This window comes from Pseudochaenichthys georgianus, chromosome 21, assembly GCF_902827115.2.
Source record: "Pseudochaenichthys georgianus chromosome 21, fPseGeo1.2, whole genome shotgun sequence".
In the NCBI taxonomy this organism is placed as follows: domain Eukaryota; kingdom Metazoa; phylum Chordata; class Actinopteri; order Perciformes; family Channichthyidae; genus Pseudochaenichthys; species Pseudochaenichthys georgianus.
This window is the reverse complement of record NC_047523.1, coordinates 35752377-35772376: the sequence shown is the minus strand read 5'-3', so window position 1 is coordinate 35772376 and position 20000 is coordinate 35752377. Positions and strand designations below refer to the sequence as shown.

Below are 20000 nucleotides of genomic sequence, written 5' to 3'. Positions count from 1 at the left end.
AAAAAGGTTGCCGACCCCTGGCCTCGTACTTGTAGAATAAGGTCATGTAGAATAAGGCATTAATACGTGTTTTATAATGGCTAATAAAGAGCCAATATACTGCTAGCATGCATGTTGATGAACAACCAGTTGATGGTGAATTGATGTACTTTAATATAAAGATTTTTAAATGGCTCTTGATCAGGATGAGTACCTGATGACTGAGTCGGTGCGGTTGCAGCCCGGGATGGAGGAGGCCTTCTCGCCCGGGGAGCCGAGGATCTGCAGCGTCGTGTTGATGTCCACTTCTGTCGAGTGCTTTATGGAGAACTCCATCACCTCCGAGGGGATCAGAGGGGTCTCTCCCTGACAGTCGTCTGCCAATACATAACCTGCAGGAGGAGCAGACGCACGTTAGATCCTGCTATCTCAGATTTTAAGGCTTCTTTAAAACTTTTAACATAACAAATCATTTCCGTATAGTTTGCAATGTCTAATAGCCTTTATGTAATTGTTGTGTCTTATAACTCTCGGTGTACACATCTGTATATTCCTTTGTTACAGCTCTACATTCGAATAGGAGGAGGCGTCTGGCGCAGTGGATAGAGCCCTGGTGTTGGGATCAAACCCCACTGCAGTCAGCATGTCGTTGTGTCCCTGAAGACCCTTCACCCCAAATTGCTCCTGTGGGGATTGCCCACAGTATTGAGTATGTACCGGTAAGTCTCTTTGGATAAAAGCATCTAATAAGTAACATGTAATGTAATGTAATGAATAATACCAATAACAGACATTATTGGCCTTGTGAACATCAACAGGTGTGACAACAACTGAACAACATAAAGTCGGTTTTCCACCGCACACATTTACCAGTTTTAGTATTTTATTTTACTCCACAATATCTGCTGATCATAATATAACAGATTTCACTTTAAAAAGGCAGCTGCTTAAGGCACGTCTTTAATGATGTTGATCCAGACTATTTCATCAACACAAACCCACAGAGCCGGGTGGAGTCCTGTTTTCTGTCTGGTCTACAAATAAAGTCGGATTTGATGTGGGATAAACTGCGCTGTTAAAGTTATTTATGAAAACTATAACAAGTGTATGAGACCATCATACAGCTTTTTTAGAAGTGCTTTTTTCAGTGCTATGCATGCCATAAAACCATGTGAGAATATGTGGAAACTGAACCCTCTTAATATATATATTTAAATATGTTTAGATATCTGTAATACTTGACTGCAAGCAGTGTTCATTTTGGCAGCTATTTTTGATTTAGTCTTCAGACGAAAATGGTTGTTAGTTTTAGTCACATTTTATTCCTTTTTATCCATCATAGTTTTAGTCTAGTTTTAGTTGACGAAAACTCAAAACGTTTTCTCTCTTCAAACCAATTAAGTTATACAGGATACAGGACCTACAAATACAAATACAGGAATCTGAAATTAGAATCAAGGGGACAGCATCAAGTGTTGAAATTCGTAAAGCAACATTTCACTCTCTTAACACTTTACTTGTGTAATATCTAGGGATGGGTGTCGTTAAGGTTTTTAACGGTACTACTACTCTTAAAGATCTGTGTGCATGCCACTGCAGCGTGTCTGTTAGGCCCCGCCCCCGCACACACACACAGAGAGAGAGTTAGGCCCTGCCCCCCGCACACATAGAGAGAGGGAGAGAGTTAGGCCCCGCCCCCCGCACACAGGGAGACACAGGGAGAGAGTTAGGCCTTGCCCCCGCACACACAGAGTGGGAGGGAGAGAGTTAGGCCCCGCCCCCCGCACACAGAGACACACAGGGAGAGAGTTAGGCCCCGCCCCCCCCCGCACACAGAGAGACACAGGGAGAGAGTTAGGCCCCGCCCCCCGCACACAGAGAGATTGCTCTTCTGGAGTGAAGAGAGCGGAAATAATGATATTGCAAGATAGAAACGTAAGATGCATTTTGACAGACAAGGCGGACACTTGGGGGGAAATATCCTGCATTTTGAATGTCCGATAGTCCACCATTAACACCTTAGTCCCTTCTCGCCAACGGAAACTAAATATACATTTCGTCATAGTTTTTATTATCAAGAATCTATTTTTAGCTCGTCATCGTCTCAGTCGTGTAAAAAAGGTCGTTGACGAACATTTTTCGTCACAGTTTTCGTTGACGAAATTAACACTGACTGCAAGTGTAGTTTATATTTATGTTTTTTAAATCCTTGTTTAAGTATAATTTATTGTGTGTGTAATATCCCGTGTGTGCGTACACTCTAAAATCAGCTATTTTAATTTAGATGTATAAAACATTATAATGGACTATCACCAGGAACAGGGGTTAAAAAATGCCCCATGTAATTCATGTAGTTAGTTTGATGTATAAAGAAAGGTTTGCAAACAGAAACACTTAATTGAGAAAATTAAAAGGAAGATCAGACTCCAACAACATTTTCTAAAATACATAGACACAAAGAAACAAAGTGTGATGTCCTGCTGCTGACCTGAGACCAGTATGAGCCAGTGGATGTCCTCGTAGAGGTCGTCCAGGACTTTGCGGTCCATGGACTCGGGGTCGGAGGTGGCCATGAGGTGCTGCTGCGTCCTCTGCAGCTGGCCGTGCAGCCGCGTCACCCGGTCCTCCAGCAGGCTGCGGGGGGGCGACACAGAGACAACGTTAACACAGGAAACACTGCTGCTGATACCGTCTGAACTAGTGTTAATTTGGTCAGCTATTTTTACATTTAGTTTTAGTCTTAGTCCTGTATCAAATGTCCTTGTTAGTTTTAGTCATATTTAGTCACATTCATCCTGTTTTTATTTAGTCAAGTTTTAGTCGACTAAAAGTCTGAACATTCTAGTCAAAGACAACTAACCCTACTTTTTGTCAATGAAAAAAACTGACTATCAGATGTAACGTCATCTTTGATAATATTTCGTCTCGTCACTTTCCGTCAACGATATTGCATGTTGATTTCGTTACAGTTATTGTTTACTGACGTCGGTGCGGTCTCGTCATCGTCTCGTCTTAGTCATGGGAAAAAAGGTCGTTGACGAACATATTCGTCATCGTTTTAGTCAACGAAATGAACACTAGTCTGAACTCCAGGATCACACTGAAACTCCAATACATTTATAGTAAAGCAAACTTTGCCACACTTTTAAAATCCCTAAAGACATAATATGGATGCCTAAATGAAGTTTCTTGCACTCTGTTTATCTGTATGTTGCCACATATATGTTGCTATGTGAATGTATATCTGTTGTGTAGCAGATGTGAAAACAAATACCCCTCTTGGACTATAATTCAAGATCTAATCTAATATCGCGCAAAACTAGAGAACCAATTGTTTTGTTTACAAATGTATTTCTGTTAGTTCAGATATACAAATCAGGTTTTACACACCGGTTGAATACATTTGACTACAGGAGAGGATATGGAGTACTGGGTTATTGTCGAAACGAAAGTCAATATATAATATCTGTGAAAAACGGACTAATAAATAATTATGTGTTTTCATTTAGAGTATTATTATTATTATTATTATAGTATTGTTCAATACCAGGAGAGGGTATTTGTTTATTTTGGATAGCGTGGGCTACTTTTCATAAGCGAGCTGTAGAAAAAATATGAATGCCGCTTCCGGCAACACGGCTACAAAAGGGGTGTAGTTTGTGATGGCCGGTTTCTTGTTCTCAAAGCCACGGAGAGAGAACCAGGCGACAGTGTGTGTGAGGCTCCGGAGACGCCGTTGGTATGTTTATTGTGTTTATGTACTTGATCTGGGGCCTATACTACGAAGCTGGTTCAACCTAACCTGGATATGTTTGAGTTAGCCGGTTGGCCTAATCCAAAACATACGCGCTCTCGCTAAACTGTCCTACGACGCTGGTTATCAAGTGGATCGCTCAAGCCAGCCGTGTCCTATCTAGTTAGGTGCGCGTTCACATGAAAGGGGTGGTATCTGGAGCATTCGACCAATCACAAACATGGAGAAGCGCACTGACAGCGCAGCGTCATACTTCCTGAATGAAAAGTGAACTTTAATACTAGTCAAAAATGAAGAAGTTAAACTTTAAACATCCATGACTTAAACACTTTATCCAGGATCAAAGCCACATAGCTGCACCTGCAAGGTGAATACAGCTGGCAAAAGAAAAAGTGTTTGAATGCGTACATTAACAGGTTTATGATATCACTGCCCCGTCTAAAACACGATCTGACTTTAATTACATTTGACTCGAGTGTTTCGTCAACTTATGTGTTGCTTAAAATAATACTTCTGCATACAGTATGTGACACTGTGAGTGTTGCACGGCCAGATACGGCTCAGCTGACTCAGATGAGGAGATATATGATACATTATGAAGTGATATGCCGCGGACTGTACTTAATGTACTCTGATCCGGTTACTTATGTTGTGGCCGATATTTAAGTGCTTTCTTAACGCTAATGTTATAATAGTCAGATTGCTCTGAAGATGGAGGTGATATTCTATTAATGTTCACGTTCACACAGTCGGTGATTTTTGCCGGCCGTCTTTCCTGCAACGGCAGTTTTTCTGTATTTCCTTTCTCCTGTAATATGACTTGATCGCTTTAAACTCCGCACACTGAGCTCTGATTGGTCAGCAGGCGGTGCTTTCACTGAGTTGAGCTCTTAGCCTGCAACCTAACCTGGTCCCGACCAGGTTAGCTGCTTAGCATAAGTTACCATGGAGATCTAGCCTGCTAAAAAGAGAACCAGCTTCGGATGACCGGAAAGCCGGAGTTTTCCCTGAATTTAGCCGGCTAAGCGAAAATCCTGCTTCGCAGTACACCCCCCTGGTGTCGCACTTTGCGAGAGTGCTGTTGCGCAATCAGCCGTTTTTTGTATACGTTTGTTTTCTGTGTAATTTAGACAGCGCAGGTGTTCAGAAGAGGTTTTCTCTGGTGCTTGTTTCCAAGTGGAGATAAACACTCTTATTAATTCATTTAAGTTAATGATGTGGTTTTAAAGTAACAATTTATCCTTTTTAATTAAAACATAGTTTGTGGTATTATTGTTATTATTGAGAATGCAGTGAGACCTGCAAAATGTTGTAATTTGTGTAGCATGTGATCTAACTTTTGTTTGTCCTTTGTGTTTTGAAGGTTTTCAACCTGATCAATTCTTGGAGCTGTCTTGATAAATAAAAGACAAAAAGAACGAATTTGAGTTGTCCAAAGCGTCCTCTGTTGCCCTCTAGCCTATCAAGTCAGGCTAAATCACTGGTACAGGCCAAACACCTGAAGGACTTGACAGTTATGTTTAGTGTGTTTACTTTGTGAGCAGGGGGATGCAGTGGTCGGCGGCCACTCGTCCCAACATGCCGATGCTGGACAGCTGATCGCAGAACAGCTCTCTGTCGTCTTCCTGCAGCTCGTTGATCTCCTCCTCCTCGTGAGACGATATGCCGTTCACTGACTGAAAGATGAAGTTAAAAGTGTCAAGAAGAGGATTTTTCACGACACAATTAATCAATGATGTCTCCATGTACACTTAAATAGTCAAATACATAATGCATACTTTTTATTTTAAGCACAAGTAGATCAAATATTATAACACTCTTTACTTCTATCTTTGAACACCTTTTTATTTAAGGTCGGCCTTACATTTTTTAAACCGACTCGCCTTCCTTCAGTAAATCACACTGTGTGTCATTAAGGAGAAGTAGTCTAGTCTCAAGAGTCTCACCAGGTTGCGGGTGCCGTCAGGAGCAGCTAGGTGACACTGGATGTACGAGTTGAAGACTTGGATCGCCGGCTGGACGAAGCAGCCGCGAGGAAAATGCTCCTCGTCCTGAACGAGCGTCAACCACGACTCGAGCAGCTTGTCGTACGCCTCCATGTAAACCATGTCGTCTTTATCCAGCTGAGGGAACAGACAAAGAGCGAAATGGATGTCAGCAAAACAATCTTTATTACAATGAGAGCATTCACATCTCTGGGTTCTGTTCTCTTGAATCAAATCAAACTTTATTTGCATATCCCAAAATCACAAAACAAGTTCGTCTCAGTGGGCTTCACTGATTAAAAACAAACAACAACATTGTATCTGACGGAGTTACAGCGAAATGAGAAGACAAGATAGTGTGTGGAATACAAATAGAAATAAAACAATGAATGACTTGAAAGATGAAGGTGTTGTTACTCACCACCTCCTCTAGGGCGGCGCTGCGTCCGAACGAGCAGGTGAGCAGCGTGAGGCAGTTGATGAAGGAGGTGAAGAGGTCGCTGGGCAGCGCCGTCAGACATGTTCGAGGAAACATGGTGATCAGATTGGAGATGATGTTTGAGATGCCCATCGCCTCCGAGTCCTCGATCTCAATGCTGAGGATTAAGCATGGAAAAAAAGGTTAATTAAAATAAGGCAAGGCAAGTTTATTTATATAGCACCGTTCAACACAAGGCAATTCAAAGTGCTTTGCAAAAATGAAAGACATTGAGAAACATATCATAAAATGGCATTTAAAAACACTCATTTAAAAGCGAAGATAATAAAACATGAATAACAAAAAGGTACGTGAATAAAAGTTACAGTGCAGTGTGAGATATGAATATTATCAATTAAAAGCAGCAGCAAAAAGAAAAGTCTTCAGCCTGGATTTAAAAGTTAAAGGTAGGGTAGGTAAGAATGGAGAAACCAGCTCGAGTGCGCTAGAACTACGCAGCCGAAAGAAATCTGCCCCTTCCTTCAGACTCCCTTACAGAGCTCCTCCTCCAACACACACGAACATGACCAATGAGGGCACGAGATAAGTGTGTGCCCAGATGGAGGGCTGACAGGCAGGTAGGCCATCCAGTTACTTTAGCCGGGCCGGCTCAGGTGATTGGTCGTGCTTTTTACAGCGCCACGGCTTCCACTGATTACATGTTTTTATGGTCAAAGTATTCATTGCTATCAGGATGTTAAGAGCATTCCATGGAATATAACAAAAAGTGTTTCTGAAGTGAATTACCTACCCCACCTTTAAGTTCAAAATACTTTATGTGGAAGACTTCTTACTACTTATTCTCTTTTTGCCTAACGCCGTTTACAGAATCTCAAGGTGCGATTTTAACTTGAAACTCAGTACAGCGTGTACCAGTCGATTCCTTGTGATTGTAAGAATCCACTGGCATCACGTTTAGTGGTAAAAATCAATTTGCATGTCTTGACCGAAATTGTCAAACCCGTTCTTTTCCATTTTTAAATCTGACTCGTGCTTTGGCTCGAGGAAGGACAGTTTCCACTCTGCAGGCTGAGGCTAAACTGGGGTCAATTTCCACTTTACCCCCTGCTGACCCCTGAGCAGTTTCCACAGCTGCAGCTGAGGTTGTATCTAAGGTATTTCCGCCTCAACGTGCACAGAGTACAAAATGATAGAACAAATGGCTGCAATTACACTTCTCGTAGGACGGAGCATTTCATCATCAGATAATACCATGAAGAGTGAAGTGACATGTGTGGACACGCTAAAATCATATTGCGTTACAAATGGGAGGATTGCGTGACCTACCACACGAGACATAACTGTGAGCAAGCAGATAGAGGAAACAAAAACAAAAGTCTAAATCCAATGAGTGTGAGGGACACGAGAGGAACAGAAGGGGGGAAGGTCCGTTGAACGAAACAGGGAATCGGGCTGGAAAGCGCTGGGATTTATCCAAACATGTGTTGCTAATTGAAAACATACTTGATAATAAATGTGTGTCTGTAGTCGCAGCACTGCAGGGTGACACGGAACAATCTAAAAACATTAACACAAAAATAAATGGTCCTGTTATTAAGTTATAAAACCCTACAACGACACAAAGCTTGCTGAAAATATGGCTGCACAAATGTCAATAGATGTACGTGCATCATCACACCTAACACACATTTAAAATAACTTTACAGATGAAATTATATTATTATTAATTATACATATTAATAGCCGTCAGTTTATTTTACAGACAAAAATGTATTGGGTATTTAAATAATAGAAACCTAGACATTTAGAGTATTTTAGAGTTCGATAAATAAACATATATTTTTGGTCACAGACAAACAAGATGACACAGATATAAAGTGATTAAGTTATTATGCAATGCAAACATGTTTTTCTACGTTTTTGCAAAGATAATAAAAGAAAGTCTAAATACGCCATGTGCCGACACTCAAGGGGGAATTTACCAAAAAATCTCATCACCTCTCGAGGTTTCCTGCATATCTTTGCCTTTGCAGAATCTAAAGAAAAGCCGTGAGTTTGTGTTTGAGCCGACACACCTCAGCACAGCCGGTCAGAGGCACGCTGTGTGAGAGGCCTCGCTAACCCCCATCAGATGGAGTTGGAGTTCAATTGCGAGCAGAACTGTTCAATCACTGCAGATCGGCCATCCCTCTCCGCATGGTCTTCCGATGAGGCAATTGGAAAAAAGCTCCAAAAATAGGTGATTACAGACGGAGCGGGAGAGAGGAGGGAGAGACCCTACTAACTGGGTCACATGGTGTGTGTGTTTCATTTATTTATTTATACATGCGAGTGTGGGCCCTTAATTCAGATCAGAACCCCCTTTGACTATAAAATGAACTTGCCTTTGACGACAGACACACCCACAAACGATCATAAAATAGTTCCTCTATATTTAATCACACACACTGTTCCTATGAAAACTGCTATTTATATTAAAAACCTCCACTAACCTATAACTTGTTTTATTTACGGATACAAAGTGACTACGTTAGGGCCACAGCATGATTACAAAAAATGGATGGAATAAATATAGGCAGAGAGAGATAGGAACTTTCTTATACAGAAAGGTCTGTCGCAGCGTTGCAATGGTGTCTGGTTGCACTTGTACACGTTGTATTCTCTGAACAGATTGCCAGTGATTTAATAAATATGTTTTGACTTCTTCGTAGAGGCAGAGTATATTTATGGCTGCTTGTGTTGTCAACGTTCGAGAAATGGTGTTTCTTCGTATAACTGAAACAAGTGTGTCAATAAAAAGTATTGTTACTCCAGTTCGAATCCCGCCTCGGCCGCCCCCGCGTCAGGCCGCTGTGTCCTTTACACTTTACCCGCATTACTGCTCCATGTCCGCAGCAATGACTCTTACATGTCTAATATGTGTAATGTGTACTTGTAAAGCGCTTTGAGCACCTGTAAAAGCGCTCTAATAAAAAATGTAATGCATTATTATTATTATTATTATTAAGATTGTTAAACCTGGAGAGAATAATACAAAGCACTCATTTAATCACTTCAATAAGTACCATACATTAAATATAGCGCATTAAGTCAATAGACATTTAAGGAGCCCAGAGGAGTTCAATCTTCTGGTCGATCCATTGTAACTTTTTTAGGGTCCATGTTGACAAGATCAATTTAAGGCTGGGGGGGGGGGGGGGGGGGGTAATAAGATCGGCTAATGCATTGTTGTTAAAAGTCTTGCAGCTGTATTGAGTGAACAATATAACTTTCGAGGCAGGTTGAAATAAAGGCCTGAAATACGATGAAAAATAGCTCTATTTTTGATAGTTTGACTTTTTTTTAGAATGAACCAATCTGTGATATAAACAGACATTCGTTGCAGCACTGGCAGACTTATTTGACAACAGAGGAAGAGTGCTCTGCTTGAGTGCACTTTGGCATAACAAGGTGAGCAAGGGGAAAGTGTTCCCTCTAAATGTTCTTTAACTGGTGTATGACCCGAGCCGCTGCCTCACTCGCTGCTAAAAACAGAGCAGTAATCTGCTTTAATGCATCCTCCTGAAGCCCTAAACACACTTATTCTCGGTGACGCACACAGAACAATCAATGGGCTCCAAACAAAGCCTCAAGGCAACACAACAACTTCTATTTCAAGCCATCGAGAATCACAGACTGAAAGGGCCCGATGGTTCCGTTTCTTTAACGACACACACTGGGGGACACTTCTGTAGCAATGGAGTCAGGACTCAAAAGGCGCTTTCACATCAAGTGCTTTGCCGTACTTAGTTCCCAGTACTTAGTTCATCAGAACTCTTTAGTTCTCATGAACTAAGGACAGATCGCGTTCACACCGGAATAAGTCCCTGGGGGTGGATTAGGCAAATGAAGCCGCTGACGTCACTTCTTCTTCTTCTGCTTTGGGTTTACTGGCAGGCCGCAAACTACTTCACGGCGTATACTGCCGCCCGAAGTCCCCGGCCGGAAGTCCCCGGAGTTGGGGACCTTCCGAGTAAATCGCCAGAACGCCGGCACCTCCTCATCTCCACCGCTCCCATTTTTATTTTGTGTTGCCATAAGTTAGTCTCTCTCCGTTTCTGCGCTGGGCTAATGCTAATGCTAATAATGCTAATGCCAGCAAATAAAATGGCTGCTTCACAAAACTTTTCTGAGTTTTACGGGGCGTGGTTTGCAATCCGCCCGGCCAATCAGAAATGGGAACCCTTTTCTCCCATGAAAGTACCTGCTCCCTAGCAGGGACTGAAAAGGGGTGTGAAAAGATTCTCATGAACTAAGTTCTAGTTCCGGATTTTTTTGGTGTGAACGCAACATTTCAAGAACTATCGGAACTATACCGGGACAAGTACTCCGGTGTGAAAGCGCCTATTGAGACACGAGGAGAGCTGGAGCTTTGATGTCAAACACTGACGGTTTATTTGGAGCTTCGACCGGAGAATTCACACGACATGTCACGGGCCACGATCTGACCACAAGGTTGAGATGCCACAATCAATTCTGAAGACCCCTCCTGCAGCTCGAGGTTTTAACTAGTTCAGAGTGTAATAACCAACATTCTTCAACAGATAGACTAAACAGCTGAGGACACTGGATCACATTTGTTGTCGCTTATGGCTCGGGGTCATCTCTAACTATCTCTGACCGAAAGTTGCCCGGTCACAAACTGGTAACAACAACAACTTGCGAGGGCAGCCCCGCCTTATGGGAGATAACGGCTGCTCAAGGCTGGGCCTCTGCGTCAGAGGGCAAAAGGTAAACATGTAGGGCGAAATTATTCCCTTTAAATATATTCTATTATTTCTCTGTAAATAGAAAATGATTTCCTTGATTTGTTGAGTGCAGATCGAGTGTTTGATTCATTCTGCAGGACAAAGGATACAAACAAGTGCTGCATTGCTTCCCATTGGACGCTCTGATTACAGACTCTTGACTCCGAAGTCCAAAATGTCGCCGCTGCAGGAAGGATTAGGAGAATTGGTTTGGAGGCTGAGCTTGAGAAATGAAAAATGATTTTGTTTGCTCAGAACACTGAGGTTCAGAACTGCTTAGTAAAGGGATTTCAGCTAAATAAATTGAGCTAAATACTGAGTAGACACACACTTTAGTGGAGTGAAAACCAATGCCATTTCCATGCATCTTTACGAGTAATGGAAATCCTGAAATGCTGAAAATGTGCCCGAATTTCCCACCAAAATATCATCAATCAAAAATAGTTTTAGTTCACAGGTTCAATCATTTTCTCTCAAAGTGTAACAATCCTCACATTATCAGACTTAGTTCTACATTTATTAATTTCTTTTTTTCTTTCTTTGTTTTAAGAAAAGTTGGAATATAAATACTTAGTAGCTTATTTTATCATTAAATCGTCAAAATAGAACGGATAGATTAATTGTTTACTTCGTATGTCTGCAATATGTCTTTTATAGTGAAGTGCATATATAACATACCACTAAATAAAACCTTTTATCTTAACACTTAACTAATATTAAATGTACACATTTATCTTGGAATACTAAAATTGACTGTATACGGATATTATTATACAAAGTCAAAAAAAGTCAGCTTTATTGTCAAGAATTTTACATGTTGTACATCGAGAAATCTTTTAATACATCTGATATAGCTAATGAGAAATGGTCAATCAATAAAATAACTATGCGAAAATGATCTCATAAAGAAACCGATTTCCCACAATAGTCCATTACAACCAGATTTAACTACCTCGATATAAAAAGGTAAAGAACATTAGATATGATCTATGTGAATATTTGTTTCATATTTCCCAAACTAACTCAATCAATTATTTTGTTCCTTTCTAAATCAAATGTTCGTTTTTTCGATTGCATCTGCCTTGATTTCCAGTTGATATATCGACGCAGTGTTGATTTACACTTAAAGGTGGGGTAGGTAATTCACTTCAGAAACACTTTTTGTTATATTCCATGGAATGCTCTTAACATCCCGATAGCAATGAATATATTAAGTGCTTTGACAAAAAATACATAACAAAATATCATCAGTGGAAGCCGGAGCGCTGTAAAAAGCACGACCAATCATCTGAGCCGGCCCGGCTAAAGTAACTGGATGGTCTACCTGCCTGTCAGCCTTCCATCTGTGCACAGACTTATCTCGTGCCCTCATTGGTCATGTGCGCGTTCGTGTGTGTTGGGGGAGGGGCTCTGTAAGGAAGTCTGAAGGAAGGGGCAGATTTCTTTCGGCTGCGTACTTTCAAATTGTGTATTTTCAAACTCTAGCGCACTCGAGCTGGTTTCTCCATTCTTACCCACCCCACCTTTAAACTGCCTGGAGAGAGAGAAGAGCTTGTCTTCAGTTCGGTAACAGAGTGTGCAGATGCTAAATCCGAACCCATTAAATCACAGACTCAACAAGCAATTACTTCCTGTAAATAAAGCAGAAATGCCTCAGAGTGGCTCTCTGCTGCGCTGACCTCCATCACTTGTTGAGTCTCTGAATTTAAGAAACATCCAATCCTTGAGAAGCCAGAGGGAGATAAACAGCCACGGAGACGGTAGCCAAGGTTTTATTAAAGTTATTCTGCTCACTGATCCTGCTCCTTGAATACTTCAGTGGAAAAGACCAGCTGAGGTTTATTAAAATAACCCATTACATTTAGATTTAAACATATTACAGAGCTTATTACAGAAATTATTCAGTTAGTGTTAAGTTTGGCTTTTTGACTTCGTGTGATTTTTGCGCACTATTTTCCATCACTGCGCAGTAAGATTAATTTAGCAAAGGGAAAGTTCATTTATTTGAGTGTAGCGGTTGTGTAATAAGCTCAGCATCCCGAGGGGAGCTGCTTTCAAAAGGCAGGTCTGAATTAGTTCCTGCTGTGGTTTCTAAAGCCTCACTATCAAGACCTGGAACAAAAACAATGTAATATTCTCTAATCCCTGAATGTGGACTGCTTCTCCATCTGGGGATTTACCAAAGTCTGCAGTCTGGTTGTTTTAATGGACTCCACCCTCTTTTTGCACACATCCCGTCTGTGTATTTCATCCTGCGTTCATATTAGTGGAACCTTTCAAAAGGGGCCAGTATATGTTGATTTTCCAGTTCATATTTGTATCTCTACTTTGACACATCTCCACGCTTTAATGTTCAAAAAGCTCTTTATTTTTCTCATACTGCCTGTGCTGCAGCACCTCTTTTCACCCTCTGTCTGAAACCAGAGCCCAGTCTGCTCTGATTGGTTGGCTGGCCGGCTCTGTTGTGATTGGTCAACCGCCAAGAGATGTCCAAGAGATCACGTACAATGTGTTGGAGCGCTAGCCAATAGAAGCGTGAGACTAACATAGTAATATGATAATGTTACACGAGTAAAGAAAGGATTTATAATAGCTTTTTTAGTTTTGAAATTGTAATGTTTTTTATATAAAGCACTAAAAGAAACAACCTTGTTCCAGAAATGTGACAAACATAAACGTATCTTGCCTGCTTTGCCTTACATTTCAAAAGCTGTGCGGGTTACTGCTTTGAGCTTTGTGAGCTGTGGGTTCTGCCACTGAAAGCCGCAAGCCTTACGGTCTTCAATGGCTGTACAAAATGTAATGGCAATCAATCCAATAGTTGTTGAGATATTTCAGTCTCAGTCAAAGTGGTGACAGACTAACATTGCCCTCCACAAAGCGCTGCCACTAGCCCGGTTAAGAAAGATTTAGTGCAGACTAAAAAAGACTAAATGTTTATTAAATCTGTTGCTGGTGGCGAGTAAAAAAGCTCTGATCACCAGATAGCCCAAATTAAACGCATGGATGGATATTACAACGGACATTTACAAAATGGAGAGGATAACATCATCTGTCAATCACAAACTGGAACTATTCGTGTCACGATGGAGAAAGTGGACTGATTTCGTAAAACCTCATAGGCCAGATTTTATTTTTACAAACGTATGATTTAACTGTGAAGTCCTGATCCCTCCCTAATGCTCGTATTGTTCGTACTTTTTACTGTTAGGCATTTCGGACAGACAAACTTAAGATGTACAATTACTATGTCTCCAAAAAACACTGTGTAATTGTTTGCTGCCAAATGTCAATAAAAAATCGATTACAAAAAAATAAAGATTTAGTACAAACAGAACGACTGTATAGCCATCAGAGACACAGCAGCCTGAGAGTAAAGAGCAGCACTGACCCGTTGATCATGCTGAGCAGACCCTCCACCAGGTGGGCCAGGTAGGACACCTGCGCGCCCTCATCGGGGAACACGGGCCCGTGCATGGAGGCCAGCTGGGCCAGGCACTGCAGAGAGTCCTGCGCCATGTCCGAGTCCTCGCGGATCTTCCTGTGTACCTGCAGCAGGACAGAAGAAATGTAGGTCTTAGTCTTCAAGGTATGACAGAGGAATCTTATGGACTGCTCGATGAACCAGCAGAATAGAATTGGAGCGAGGAAACCCTCTTTAATGGGCACACATGCACACAGAGCACACGGTGACATGTGTTCTCTGCTTTTGAGCCATCCTAGGAGTAGGAGCACTTTAGATTTGTGTTGGAAATAAAAGCACTCACAAAAGAACAAATATATGGAAAAGCTTCTCCACAAACTTGCTTTTAACTATTTACTTAAATAGATTCAGACATATCAGCATCGGACCTCCTGCAATATGCAACACTCATTTATTTCACCATTTGATTTACGGTGGCAAAGCTAAAGTCTGAGTTAGTGTTTCAGATCCTCCCCGATTCACACGAATGGACTGCAACGCATCTACCCGACGTGCTCACAGGGCTTTTTCTAGATAACAGCCGGAGAATACGCTTAGAGTTAAAGACTTGAATGCCTCACAAAGAAAAAAAGACCTTGCTGAAAAGAAATAAACTAAAAGGAGTAAAACAGAGAAGGTGTGTTTATACTATAGAGATGTGAAAACAGGAGAATCAGCATATTATTTATTTTTTAAATTGTGCCTCATATAGCGAGAGAAAAACATGTTGTAGCTCCTAAGAGAGGTCAGAGGTCAGGATCACCTACAGAGCAGAGACATATTCGGCGACACAACTTGAGTACATGCGAGGTGTTTTAAAAACGTCTGCTCGGTTCATCTGTGCCGTTTGTAATTTATATTAAACCGGTGTAATCATTTTCGATACATACAAGTCTCTGTTGAATTAGTTGTGGTTCAGTACGGAGTCCAGGTCTGACTTTATATTTTTCATTTTGAATAATTGATTTAATTTGACTCAAAGAAATGGGATGGGATGTTAACTTTTTTCTTAAATGTAAGTCTTAAAATTGTATGCATTTGAATGAATGTGAATTAATAGTACACCACTTTTATATAACTTGTACTCACTGTATAATAAAAAAGAATCAGGTTCAAATTCAACCCAAATAAACGAAGGAATTAACAGAATTAAGTTTTTGCTAAGATCGACACTTTATTATACCAATTATATGTTGATGTGTAGCTCGTGTAGCTCCTCAAGGGAGTGATACACGTTTGACGGTGCTGACGTATACAAAAATAAAATGAGGATTTTAAATGGAACTGCTACCCCGCGACCCGACCACGGATAAGCGGGAGAAGATGGATGGATTTTAAATCACAAAACACTCCGGTCAGTTCTCTCCCAACAATCCACAAAAGAGTAGTAGAAATATGTAAGACCTTTGTAAGTGAAATGTAAGCATTTTACTGCTTTCTAAGGCTTTTACTTGAACTGAATTCAATTATTGTTTAAGACTTTTTATCCCTGCAAATGCCTACCGCGTCTACGGAGGGAGAAAGAGGGACCCTCGTCACATCGCCTTGGATACAGTGAGTGTAAAAGTAATCTACAAGTGGTCATTTAGTTCAGATGCTCTGGTGATACTTTCATGCATTCGTCAGTGGACTTATTAAACAAAGTGCCTTCAGAAGACCACTTTGAAACAGAACGAGTTGACCGAGAACAAAAAGGTGAACCCCTCGTCCCCCTGTCCCCGCTGTCAGAAACAGATCAGCTGAAAGCGGTCAGGAATAATACCCACTGCCGTCACCCAGCACCCGGAGAGCTGAGCTGAAACGAAATTGCGAATTGATTTTTTTGTAACACGTCTGTCTCTGCAGACGCTGTGACCCCCGGCCTCAGACTAACAATCACTGAGCTGGTCTGAGCCCACAGACAGCCTCAATCAAACCCAGAGAGGGAGATATCCGGTGGAAACAGCACTGCTCGAGTCGGTCTCATCTCGGCTCTGAGCTGCGGTTTGATTGTTGGATTTGGAGGCTGGTCCGTGCTGAGCTGTCACGCTCCGACAACGGAGGCAGAAGCATTGTGTCACAGACGGACAGTTACAGTGAGGAAGCAGCACTGAGTTAACACAGCAGCATGGCTTTCCACCGACTGAACTACATGGAGCTCAAATACCTTCCGCCTGTGGCTTTCTTCTCAGCCGGTCCAAGATCTTTCGTCTGTTTCTTTTTCTTCTCCCGCTTCTCCTCCCGTCATCCTTTTAAATCCAGACTGAGAGCTTCTTCATCGGCTCCACACAACACGTGAGTGCGTGACTCCATTGCAGAAGCAATCAAACTTTAATTCTCTCTTCTTCTTGCTCTCAAATCTTCTTCCCCATCTTACTCCCTCCCCTCAGATTCTTTCTCACTGCTTTTCCTCCCCCCCTCTGGAGCCCCGTTACTCGAGAGCAGCTGGGAAGAGATCTCCGGTGCTAACGTAACGCAGCCAGTGCCTCCGTAGTCTTTTCTGCTGCTGCCCTCTTCCAGAGCGTGAAGTCATCCTCGGGAAGAGCTCAGTGAGAGGAGGGGGAGCCGGGTGAGTGAGCAAGAGAGAGAGAGAGAGAGAGTGGGAGGGAGGGAGAGGTAGTGGGAGGGAGAGGTAGTGCAAGGCCAAAGGATTGAACAGCGCGAGCTCTGAAAAAGCAGCTGCACCAGCGAATGATCCATGCGATTCCAGTAATGTCAGTCGCCTTGAGTCTGACTATAGATACCCAACGTGTGTGTGTGTGTGTGTGTGTGTGTGTGTGTGTGTGTGTGTGTGTGTGTGTGTGAGTATGCAGGGAGTGGGAATGAAGAAAGGAGAGAGAGAGAACAAGATACAACAATATGGAACATTTTGGGCCTGCAGCTCCGATGACAGCTCGCTGATTAATCGATGGGCTCGGTATCTGCAGAGCTGGCGTTGTCAAAGTTGCTAATTTGGTGCTTATTGCGGTTGCTATGGCCGTGAGTGAGACTCTTTTGCATTAAATGAAAACTGCATAACGCGACGTGTTAAAAGTCGACTCAACACAAAGCGTCACACAAGAAAGAAGCCTAAGTAAAGAACTGCAAAATAAAATATGGTTGTAACTTTTGAATTTCAAATAATCATTTCGGATAATAATGTTCTTGTTTAATTGTGTATTATAAACAATGACAATAAATAGTGAAACATGCTCATTATAATGCGTAAGAAAGTAAGACCCGGAGACATTTCATGCACTTTCATATATGAGAATAAAGCATCAAAATCCTCACATCGGAGAAACAAAATCTTGGCATTTTGAAGTAAAAAAGTATTAATTTATCCTCCAAAAAGTATCAAATCTAATTTAGATTCAACTTCAGTCACTTGACTTCTCAGATAGGACAAGATCCAAGGATAATAAAACCCCCAAACTATTTCTGTATAGCTAAATCTACAGCTCACAACGGCAGTGTCTCTGCTGTCTGAGCATTAAAGAATAGCCAGAAACAAACGAACACATATCTTTACCTACTAAGCCATGTTGAATGCTTAATGTGAGTACCGTACTTTTCGGACTTTTTTACTTTGGCGCGCTACCTGTCTCACTCTTTTCCGGCCTCCAGCTTTTCCTGCTGGAGCCCGCCGCTTAGAGGTGGCGGGCGCGGACCGGTCATAGAGCCCGTAGTGTTAAGGTGGTTAATTTTACCTGTGAAATCCATAGATTTAGGAGGTTCCCTAGTGGCCGTTAGTGTACAAACAAAATGGGGAAAAAAGTTGCGGCTTATAGTCCGAAGAGTACGGTACCTGTGATTGGGAATCTGTCATGAAAAGGATTTAAAAAGGATCCTATTCTGGATTCAGATTCATTAATAATGTAAAAAACACATTTCTGTCTGTACTAACGAGGTATTGGGGTTCAGTACGCAGCTGGAATAAGGACGAAGAATATAACTGGAGAGAAAAGAAAGGGTGAAGAGAAACGAGGAAGTGAGTCGAAGCGAGAAGAAAATGTGCTGAAAAGTGAGGTGAGGAGAGAAGCATGTCGACAATGAGGAGGTGAGGAAGAGGGAAAGAGGATGCTGGAGGACAGAGAGAGGAGGGGAGAGCGACGGTGGTATTTATAGAAAGAGACAAAGCCCGGTGTCTGTTACCTCGGGGGCTCAGGGGCTCATCGTTCTGTTTTTTTCAAATCAACACTGAGCTTCCCACTTATTGTCTTTGCTCTCTTTTTCACCATCACCCTCCCTCTCCCTCCCTCCCTCTCAGATTGGGTTACTGTCTGCCTGCAGGAGAGTCTGAGGAGAATCAGCTGCAGCCTCATCAGCCGCTGCTCTCCTCACTGATTGTGTTTACGGGCTAAACACCAAACCACTCACTCCGTCTGCTCTGCCCCGCCATCTCATTCCAGGAGCAGTGGGGTAGGTTTCCATCGCCATGTAGCTGTACAGTGATACCGTACATCAGGGGCGAACCGTGTCCATCACAACCGGACCTTCTGTAGACACACAGAAGGTCGCCCGCCCCCCCCCCCCCCCCCCGTTGCACTTGTCATTTCAACATTAAAAACAATAAAACGGCATGAATTGCTTCGTCGCATTCATCTAGATCCTCTGTCTCGAGCCAGTTAACTAGCGGGCCTCTAGAGCACCCTGGGACCTCTGAAAGAACACGCCCATTGGCTACAAATCAATATCTGATTGGTTGATCCAACTGTCAGTCCAAACGTACGCTCTCATTCAGTGCAACGGCCAGGGCATTCGATCAAGGATGTAGAATACCTGGTTGAAGGATATTCTACCCAGAGACCCAGAACAAGATCTGATTGGTTGCTTTCTTTTCTAACACAAAACCACTGAAATTCTATGAATACCCTGACAGTTCGCCACTGCCGTAGATATCATATATTCTCTTGTAATTCAATTGAGAAACTATATATAGATATTATTATCCCTGTGTGTATTCTCATTTGTACTATCTGCGTTTCCCTGCCTTTCTATTGCAGCTATAACACATGAGTTTCCCTACGGGGATCAATAACGGTTTTATTTGAGTGTCTGTATTTTGCTAATCTAATGAAGGAAAGACTGAAGTATTAACGTATTGTGTGTCTGTTTGTGCTACAGTGTCTATTCTGTGAGTAGCACTGAACATGTGTTTATTCAGGGTTAATGGATGTCTGCATAAAAACCACATGGGTTGTGTGTGTGTGTGTGTGTGTGTGTGTGTGTGTGTGTGTGTGTGTGTGTGTGTGTGTGTGTGTGTGTGTGTCAATTTGAAGCAATGAAATAAACCAGACGCATCAAGAAGTCTGTGATGTGTGTGTCTGTGTGTAATTGTGTTTGCATGTGGATACACACTCAATCATAATTTGAAGCCGCTCTGCAATCACTCGGAGCAAAACAGAAACTAAAGACTCAGAGAAACACAAACACACAGCTGGCGCCAAAATTACAGACGCATCAGTTTGTGTAATCTCCCTTTTCTTTCTCCGCTCACCAGGTGTTAAATCGACAAAGGAGGAATGTGGTTATTTTCAAACGCCAACAACCACCGGGTCCTTCTTCATTTTAAATCTACCAACGACCATGTATCCCCAAATCTCCCTCACACTCTCTCACACCAATTGATCCA

At 42.1% G+C, this 20000-nt stretch overlaps 1 protein-coding gene across 1 annotated transcript in view; it reads right to left on the bottom strand.

Moving 5' to 3' along the window:
• Positions 1-20000, bottom strand: part of xpo4 (exportin 4) — a 71777-nt gene that overhangs the window by 20044 nt on the left and 31733 nt on the right. The window contains exons 8-13 of the mRNA XM_071207006.1: positions 14336-14493; positions 6140-6314; positions 5680-5856; positions 5267-5409; positions 2468-2613; positions 194-371 (exon numbers count right to left, since the gene is read on the bottom strand). Of these exons, the coding sequence (XP_071063107.1) occupies positions 194-371; positions 2468-2613; positions 5267-5409; positions 5680-5856; positions 6140-6314; positions 14336-14493 (977 nt within the window). The remainder of the gene's footprint in view (positions 1-193; positions 372-2467; positions 2614-5266; positions 5410-5679; positions 5857-6139; positions 6315-14335; positions 14494-20000) is intronic.